We start from the raw sequence: 8,754 nt of genomic DNA, 5'->3' as shown, positions 1-8,754 counted from the left end.
TTCTTTTCCTACTCCCACCATTTGCATTTTCTTATGTAAAATAATATTCATCTACACCAAACTATTCAACTATATATGTCTCAATCAGAATCACTTTTAATTGCATCAATCCATTTAACGATAAGAACATACTAACATAACATAAAAGCTGGAGGGCACATAATGTACAGATGCAAGCTGAAAGATGAGTAGAGAAAGGCTAAAGAAAGCCTTCTATGCCTTGGCGACCTGATTGGATTTCTCTATAGATCATTAGTGCTTCTTCCATCACATGTGCTTGAGCCAAAAGTTTTCCCTGAGGGATGTGTTGATAGATAGTCTCCGAGTTTGTCTCCACCGAGCTTTCCCAGCTTCTCATACACTGTGGGAGCTACTCGTAGGTCATATCCCGCAGATGCAAGCAATAACAATCCTATATAATCTGCTTCCATCTCCATCCTGTGATGTAACACACAAACAGACACACAAAAGAAGAATCTGAATGCATCAGAACTTGTTTTTCTTCCTCATAGACACACAAATCTTTCATTTTTCTTCTACATTTCTCCTAACAACAATAACAGCTGCTTAAAACATTAGTTCTTGGAGCAAAATGGTTCACTAGATGACTAGTTTGTTAAACATACAACCAATCTAACCAATTGTTGCTCCGGATATATTTCGCAAAAGAATGTGAAAAACTAACTCGCAAACCTTTCTTGTTCGCTTTTCCTACTATGCCTAAACTACTCCAACACCTTCTAATGTTTAACCGAATGGTTAGTTTCTTACAATTTATTGAAGTTTCAAACTGTTGTTCCTGATCATAAGCTAAAGAATGTGAAAAAAGAACCCAAAACCTCCCTAAAAAGCTAACTTTTTCCTCAATGCCACACAGACATCATGAGTTATTTGAAAACGAAAGAGCTATTGCAGTAAAAAAAAAACAAAGGATTGACAGTAAAAGACAGTAGATAATGTTGATGACAAGAGAGAAAGAGGAATTACTTTCTGGAGAAAGGAAGCTTCAAGAAAAGGGCAGACATATATAGTGTTCACAAGATCAGGCATGACAAACTGATAGAGCACAAGTTGAAGGATTGCAAACCATAACTTCTTTGTTATTCCCTCAGCTATATGTCGAGCCACCGCATGACCAACCTAATCCAATAAACAGAATAATCAGACACAGAAAAAAACCATGCTTTCGTATCAATAGCAAGTCTCCTAACAGAAACAAAGCACATTTAAATACCTCATGCCCAATCACAATCACAGACGCATACCCTAAATCCGACCAGGCGACCACACACGCTCGTTACTCAAACCTCTCTGCAACGCATCAATCACCTCCGATGAAACATACCTGAACTGAAAGATCTGTGAAATTCATTACGTCTTTCTCTTCTCGACGTGATAAACTTTGCTCCAATTCCTTGAAATAATCCAACAACGCTTCATATTTCCCCTCAATTTTTGATGCCAATTTCTTAAATCAAAATCCGATTTCGCCGACGGAGAGCGATGAGAAAGACAGAGACGACTTCTCTCCGCAAACTTTTTTTTTTTTGTTGGTTTACAAACTATCAGCCAATCAGATCGTGCTACGTCACAGGTTTTTTTGTTGATTTATATTTGTTGTTTTAATTTAGGTTTTTGTTGTTAATCAAAAGTATTTTAAAGTAAAAAGGAAAAAATAGAAAAAAGGAAAATTACATAAACGCGTTTAGGAGTCCGATTTGCTTCTATAAATATAACACAACACCACAACACACACACAACACCTTCGCCACAATCTTCTCATCTACTAATCTTTTACGAATCATCTTTCACTCTGTCTCTGAGATTTGTTTTACTGATTTCACACCCACAATGGATACTGAATCATTCAGACTCGATGTTAATCTAGCCGTTACGTCACAAGATCCGTCGTTAGAGTTATTAAGCACGGTAAAAATCACCGTAAAGAGAGGGTACTTCGAGGAGTTTATCATAGAGAAGAGCGATGATGATCATCATGATAGCATCAAGAGTGTCGGATCTTACCGGGATTCTCCACCAGGTGGAGACCCAAAATTCATTCTGAAACTCCGAACCTTCGAACCTAAGGACGTCTATCGAACCCTCCATAGCCAACTCCACGATCATCTCTTGTCCGAATACATAACTGATGAGATTGTAGTCCAAGCCCTACGACAAAGAAGCAAAAGTTCTAACTTTCCATTGCCACAACAACAACCTTTATTCATGAAAGGCACTGTCAAACTGACACAGAAGGTGTACAACGTTGTGCGTCGCAACTCTGCTCTGTCTCTATCGCCAACAGATTTGACGACTTGTGCCATCTGTTTGGAAGATCTTGATCTGTCTAGAACTGAGGATTACTGCCACGTGCCTAACTGCTCGCATTGTTATCATGAAGAATGTCTCAATAAGTGGGTAGATCGATCTAATGGCACTTGCCCTCTCTGTCGCGAACTATTTGACAAACCAGAGTCTAATTAGGGTTTCAAAAATTTGTTTTATTATCTTGTGGTCTTAATGATTTGCTAATTTGTATTTCTTTTTTTTTGTAATGATATTGATACTGTCTTTGTTTGCAACATGTAATGCAGTTTGATTAATGATATTAAGATTTTTTTTTTAGACTTGAAGTTCAAATTAATAATTTCATCTATACAAGTTTGATTCAGTCTGCAACATATGTCTCATCACACACCATTGACTTAAAAACACATTTTGTTTCAGATAAAAAGAAGCAACTTTGAACTTTTTGATGTCGGTTTACCAAATTGAAGGAAACAAAGAAACAATCCAACAATACCAGAGTTTCAGAATTGAACTAGACGTGATCCGAGGTTCTAGATATTGAAAACATCTCTCAAATCACCAGACAATACTGAGCAATTTCATCAATGTGTATCCCCTGTTGTCTTGCACTGCAATGAACAAATAACAATTATCAGACCGACTTTAGGTGGTGCAGTACTGCAGTGTGCACAGCAGACGCAAAGTCACATGCAAGCAAAATAAGTTTTGAGAGGACATCACTCTTATTTGTATATCTTTTGTGATGGGAAAATATAACTAAGGAACTTGCAAAGAAACTGGCAAATATACCTGCACCTTCAGTTTCTCAAGTTGTTACTTCATCCTCTGAGGATCACAAGAAGGTGATTAAGATACTTTTATACCTCATTCTTGTTATGTCTCCTATTTTAATTGTGTAGCGTACCTTTTAGGACTCAAGCTAGCTCTTGTATTTGCTTTGACGATATACTTCTTGTCGATACTGTTCTGTTTATATATACAGGCTGCTAAAGCAGATACCAATACTCCTAAAAAAGAGAGCAGTAGTAATGTTTCCATCAAGGAATCTGATATACTGGAGAAAGAACCCTACGTCCGTCCTCTTCTGATCACCATACTCTTGTAAAGACCACTAAGGTAGGCTCAGAGAGTCTCTTATTCATTCCAGTTACTCAAGTTACTTGTACCTCAGTCTTTTAAAGACGGTCTCCTGTTTTAATTATGTAGCTTGCCTTTTAGAGCTAGCTGTTGTATATTCTTTTAGAAGCTCTTTAACCCTTGTCACCGTACATACATGAGTCTTGAAACTGAGAAAGGCTTTTTGATTCGACTTTGATAATTTATTTGGTTTTGTGTGTGTGTGTGGTTGTAATGATTTTAGTTAATCTTGTGTCGGAAGTGTAATTAGGCTTTCACTTATAATTTAGATTTCACCAATAGATAGATATATTCAATTCAGTGTTTGTATGTTCTTTTCTTACTCCCACCATTTGCATTTTCTCTGTGAAAAATATTCATCTACACCATACTATGTCTCAATCAGAATCACTTTTAATTGTTTTAATCAACTTAATGATAAGAACATACTAACATAACATGAAAGATAGTGTAATGTACAGACGCAAGCTGAAAGATGAGTAGAGAAAGGCTAAAGAAAGCCTTCTATGCCTTGGCGACCTGATTGGATTTCTCTATAGATCATTAGTGCTTCTTCCATCACATGTGCTTGAGCCAAAAGCTTTGACCTCGTTTTCCCCGAGGGATGTGTCGATAGATAGTCTCCGAGTTTGTCTCCACCGAGCTTTCCCAGCTTCTCATACACTGTGGGAGCAACTCGTGGGTCATATCCCGCAGATGCAAGCAACAACAAACCAATGTAGTCGGCTTCCATCTCCATCCTGTGGTGTAACACACAAAGAAGAATCTGAATGCATCAGAACCTGTTATCCTTCCTCATACATAAACACACGCATCTTTCATTTTCTTATACATTTCTCCTACCATTACCCTAAATACAATAACAGCTGCTTAATACATTAGTTCTTAGAGCAGAATGATTCACTAGATGATTAGTTTGTTAAACATACAACCAATGTATTTCGCAAATGAATGTCAAAAAATAACTCGCAAACCTTGCTTGTTCGCTTTTCCTACTATGCCTAACTACTCCAACACCTTCTAATGATTAACCAAATGACAAGTTTCTTACAATTTATTGAAGTTTCAAACTGTTGTTCCTGACCATTTGCTAAAGAATGTGAAAAATGAACCCAAAACCTAACATTTCCTCAATGCTACACAGACCTCGTAAGTTAATTGAAAACGAAAGAGCTACTGCAGTAAAAAAGTAAAGGACTGACAGTAAAATACAGGAAGAGAGGAAGAGGAATTACTTTCTAGAGAAAGGAAGCTTCAAGAAAAGGGCAGACATAGTGTTCACAAGATCAGGCATGACAAACTGATAGAGGACCAGTTGAAGGATTGCAAACCACAAGTTCTTTGTTATTCCCTCAGCTATATGTCGAGCCACCGCATGACCAACCTAATCCGATAAACAGAACAATCAGAAAAAACCATGATTTAGTTCCAATAGCAACTCTCCTACCCTAACAGAAACAAAGCACATTTAAATACCTCATGGCCAATCACAGTGGCAACTTCAGCATCTGACTTGAACTGATTAAGCAAGCCAGTAAACACCACAATCTTCCCACCAGGCATACAAAACGCATTAACATCAGGCTGATTAACAACAAGAACCTCCCAATTAATCCCTTCAAGATGAGACGTAGCTGAATGAGAATGTGAATCTTTCTTCCTGTTTTGTTGAATCCAACTATCATCAAGAACCTGATCTTCTTTAGACCATTTCATATCAGTCATAGTCTCTTCTTCACCACCACTCATAGCCATAGCAGTCTCCTTCACTCCCTTATTATCACTACTAGTCTCCGTAGAAGCATACCCTAAATCAGTCCAAACACGCTCATTACTCAAACCTCTCTGCAACGCATCAATCACCTCTTTAGCTATCAACCTAACCCTAATACTCTCAGGATGAATCGCGGGTAAGATTTTACCCTTGTACTGTTTTTTAATCTGCTCAAACTGAGCTTCACCGAGTCGTTTCTCCATAGGTTTAGACAAGAGGATGAAATGTGTTCTCTTTGTGTAAGGAACAGTTTCTAAATTCCCGAAAGTACAAAGTGATTAACGCGGCGGAACCGACGAGCGTCACCGTTAATACTGCTCTAGGGTTTTGAAACCATTTTCTTGGTCCTCGTGGCTTAAAGTGACGAACTTGGTATCGATCGACGTAGTAATGTCTCTTTGGTAGACTCAGAAACGGGTTGTACGCGATTCGATTCGCGTTTTGGTGGCCGAGTGATGATGTGTATGATCTTAACCCTAGCGAAGGAATTGAAGAGAACCCAGAGAAATTAGGTGTGGGATTAGAAGAAGACCCAGTTGGATTGATTCTTGAAGGAACATGAGGACGAGATCGAGGTAGAATCTTCGGATTTATGTTACGTCGCAGGGTCTCGAACACGAGTTTTGTTCTTCTGTACCATGACATTGTTTCTGGGAAACGAGAGAGCTTGAAGCCGCGAGGAAAATGGGAAGATTGGTGTAAGAAAATTTTCGGATCAAAAATGCTGAAAGATTTGGCGAAGAAGTTTCGAGAAAGAAGAAGAAGAATTGTGCCCTTTTTAATTAAGGGAGAAGGTTTATTTCGGTTATTTCCGGTATAATTTTCGAATAACCGGAAATAACCACCCGGTTTCTATCGACGAGTTTTTTTGTTTTTTGTTTTTTTGGCTTATAAAGAACGAACTAATCCTACTAGAATACCCTAGCAGTCGTGCTCTTTTTGCTCAATGGGGAAATCTAGCAAGAGTTCCTCCTTGGAACAAGATTTGGATTCTCTGAGAGTAGATTTTGCTTCTATCAAAGACGATGTGGCTTCTCTTGCTGCAACTTTGAAATCAATACTTGATTCGATGCCGTCTAAGGAGGAGTTACTTGCCATGGTTACCTCAATCCAAGTATATATAAATCACTGACTTTTGCGATATGATTTTTCTTCTAGTAGAGATAAAAAATTTCAACTAACATACCACACTTACTTATTTGTGTATCTATTGTGATCTGGGAAAATATAACTACTAGGAACTTTCAAAGAAAGTGGCAAAGATACCTGCAGCTTCAGTTGCTCAAGTTAATTCATCCTCTAAGGATCACAAGAAGGTGATTAAGATACTTTATACCTCAGTCTTGTTATGTCTCCTGTTTTAATCGTTTTTCTTATCTAGTATGCCTTCTAGAGCTAGCTGTTGTATCTTTCTTTCTCAAACCGCATTTGAGTCATGAACAACAACAATACTTCTTGTAGATACTTGTTTCTGAGTCATTTTTATTTCTTTGAGCTCAAAACCATGTTTTTGGATCTTGTTACTTTCTCTTGTTTTAATTGTGTAGTGTATCTTTTAGGACTCAAGCTAGCTCTTGTATTTGCTTTTTTACTTTTTTTTATGTAAGATCTTCATTTCTTTCTCTAACCGCATTGACGATATATGTACTTCTTGTCGATACTGTTCTGTTTATATATATACAGGCTGCTGAAGCAGATACCAATACTCCTAGAAAAGAGAGCAGTAGTAATGTTTCCAGCAAGGAATCTGATACACTGGAGAAAGGAACCCTGAAACGAATGTTGCTTCCGTGCTCTTCTTCTGATAATCGTCTTGAAAAGACCGCTGAGGTAGGCGAGACAGTCTTACTCATTCCAGTTACTTGTACCTCAGTCTTGTTATGTCTCCTGTTTCAATTATTTTGCTTATGTAGCGCGTGCCTTTTAGAGCTAGCTGTTGTATTTTCTTTTTGTTTGTACATTTCTTTCTCAAATCCCCCCGAATTGACTATACTTCTTGTAGATACTGTTTCCGAGTCTTTTTAGTTACTTCTTTGACTCGAATTATGTTTTTCTTTTTGGCAGAAAAGTGATGAAGGTGAAGAAGAGCCTGCCAAGAAAAAGGTAAGCAATAGTTAAATCTTCTATATGGTTTTCAATTATAGATATATATATATATATATATATATATATATATATATATGTATTTTTAAATGTAAGTGCCAATTAACGAGAAAATCGTACTGTGTTTTAAAAAAAAATATATATATATACAGGCTAAATCAGATATCAATTATACTTATAAAAAAGCGAACATTACTCGTCCGTTTCCTGTCTATGCGGATGCTCATCCTCTTGAAAAGAATGCTCAGGTAGGCGAGATAGTCGAATTCGAAAGGCAACCTGGGGGGAGGTAAATTTTGAATTTCCATGTTTTGGAGACATGTGTTCTTTTTGTGTTGATTATGTTCTCTCCTGCAAATCATTAATTGCGCTGATGATGACACTGGTGCATTGTAAATTTCAGTTGTGATGGTGGCATCCTTTTCGTAAAGGGATATGATTCTTCGCTTTCTGAGGATGATATCGCGGAAGCAATGCTTGAGCATTTCTGTCCATGTGGAATGATCCGAAGAATTTATTTTCAAACAAATGGAACCACACCTATTTTACGGTCTCTGTGACTACTTTCTTAATCACTCTAATTTTTGTGACAAGTAATTAAAGTTGAAGTTGTGCTAATATATTTTTTACCATTTTCTTTTGACAGACATGTTTTCGTTGAAATGTTACAAGGCACAGTGGCCGCTTTAAAACTTAATGGAAGTGACCTGGGAGGATTTAAACTTGAAGTTCATGATGCTAAAGAGAGAGACGAATTCTATTTCACTCGCGATCTGGATTTTCCTTTTATCCCCCCGAAATCTCGTCGTCATGAGCGTTGGGATCCAAGTAGATTCACAAAGTAAGTACATACATTTTGTTCTTGATGATTGATTCTTTGTCTCTTGATAAAAACGTGACTTGTCACTAATTTGTGATTTTTTATTTTTCTCTTTAGAGAATCGCCTCCGGTGTATGGCATTGTCAGTTCTAGCAAGATCAACAAGTAATAGAGACCAGCTGCAGCTAGCTACCGTTGCTGCGACTTGTTTCTCGACCAGCCACCTATAAATATTTGGATAATACTATTTCTGTTTTTATTTATGGAAGAATACTGGCCTAAATTTTAATGTTATAAAACTGCGTTATGTATTTTCACTATTTGGTTGGCTACTTTACCCATTTTCACTATTTTGTTGGCTACTTTACCCTAAGGATCACCTTTGTATGGGATCCTGATGTGAGATCTTCATTCCTAATATATATATATATATATATATATATATATATATATGGGTTTCTTGCATATATAGGCTATACACTTGGATCCCATTTTGTTAGAGGGTCTTGCTTCAATGATTTGGTTAATGATGATGATAGAGAAAGTAGAGGACCCAAGAAGAAGAAGAAGATATTTCTCCTTAAACCGAAATAAGCGTTGGCAACGACAA

At 37.3% G+C, this 8,754-nt stretch overlaps 3 protein-coding genes and 1 pseudogene across 4 annotated transcripts; 2 read left to right on the top strand and 2 right to left on the bottom strand.

Moving 5' to 3' along the window:
- On the bottom strand, positions 1–1,087 carry LOC147948911 (mitochondrial metalloendopeptidase OMA1-like; annotated as a pseudogene). The gene is made up of 2 exons (XR_015580832.1): positions 988–1,087; positions 1–438 (listed from the first exon to the last, which is right to left on the bottom strand). The product of XR_015580832.1 is annotated as a mitochondrial metalloendopeptidase OMA1-like (transcript).
- A 666-nt stretch (positions 1,088–1,753) lies between these two features.
- On the top strand, positions 1,754–2,628 carry LOC104726470 (uncharacterized). Its single transcript, XM_010445340.3, has one exon. It carries the CDS (start codon positions 1,852–1,854, stop codon positions 2,482–2,484), a length of 633 nt encoding a protein of 210 aa, XP_010443642.2. The 5' UTR covers positions 1,754–1,851; the 3' UTR covers positions 2,485–2,628.
- Positions 2,629–3,820: 1,192 nt separating this feature from the next.
- On the bottom strand, positions 3,821–5,973 carry LOC104726480 (mitochondrial metalloendopeptidase OMA1-like). Its single transcript, XM_019235510.2, has 3 exons — positions 4,924–5,973; positions 4,683–4,831; positions 3,821–4,187 (listed from the first exon to the last, which is right to left on the bottom strand). Exons 1-3 carry the CDS (start codon positions 5,422–5,424, stop codon positions 3,938–3,940), a joined length of 900 nt encoding a protein of 299 aa, XP_019091055.2. The 5' UTR covers positions 5,425–5,973; the 3' UTR covers positions 3,821–3,937.
- A 147-nt stretch (positions 5,974–6,120) lies between these two features.
- Positions 6,121–8,494, top strand: LOC104726464 (uncharacterized). Its single transcript, XM_010445337.3, has 8 exons — positions 6,121–6,335; positions 6,460–6,537; positions 6,905–7,051; positions 7,286–7,324; positions 7,477–7,613; positions 7,728–7,874; positions 7,971–8,165; positions 8,262–8,494. The coding sequence occupies exons 1-8, from the start codon at positions 6,168–6,170 to the stop codon at positions 8,311–8,313; spliced, it is 963 nt and encodes a 320-aa protein (XP_010443639.2). The 5' UTR covers positions 6,121–6,167; the 3' UTR covers positions 8,314–8,494.
- Positions 8,495–8,754: the final 260 nt, after the last annotated feature.

The sequence above is a fragment of the Camelina sativa genome, chromosome 2 (assembly GCF_030686135.1).
Source record: "Camelina sativa cultivar CO46 ecotype springtype chromosome 2, ASM3068613v1".
NCBI lineage: Eukaryota > Viridiplantae > Streptophyta > Magnoliopsida > Brassicales > Brassicaceae > Camelina > Camelina sativa.
Note: the sequence above shows the minus strand (reverse complement) of the source record. Positions and strands in the feature narration are given on the sequence as shown.

Bases quoted from the DNA above. Each gene is read 5' to 3' on its own strand.
- LOC104726470 (XM_010445340.3), top strand. From the start codon at position 1,852: ATGGATACTGAATCATTCAGACTCGATGTTAATCTAGCCGTTACGTCA.
- LOC104726480 (XM_019235510.2), bottom strand. From the start codon at position 5,424: ATGGAGAAACGACTCGGTGAAGCTCAGTTTGAGCAGATTAAAAAACAG. The intron at 4,832-4,923 runs GTATTTAAATGT...TTATCGGATTAG, and splicing joins CCACTGTGATTGGCCATGAG to GTTGGTCATGCGGTGGCTCG. The intron at 4,188-4,682 runs GTAATTCCTCTT...GTTACACCACAG, and splicing joins AAGCTTCCTTTCTCTAGAAA to GATGGAGATGGAAGCCGACT.
- LOC104726464 (XM_010445337.3), top strand. From the start codon at position 6,168: ATGGGGAAATCTAGCAAGAGTTCCTCCTTGGAACAAGATTTGGATTCT. The intron at 6,538-6,904 runs GTGATTAAGATA...ATATATATACAG, and splicing joins CCTCTAAGGATCACAAGAAG to GCTGCTGAAGCAGATACCAA. The intron at 8,166-8,261 runs GTAAGTACATAC...TTTTCTCTTTAG, and splicing joins GATCCAAGTAGATTCACAAA to AGAATCGCCTCCGGTGTATG.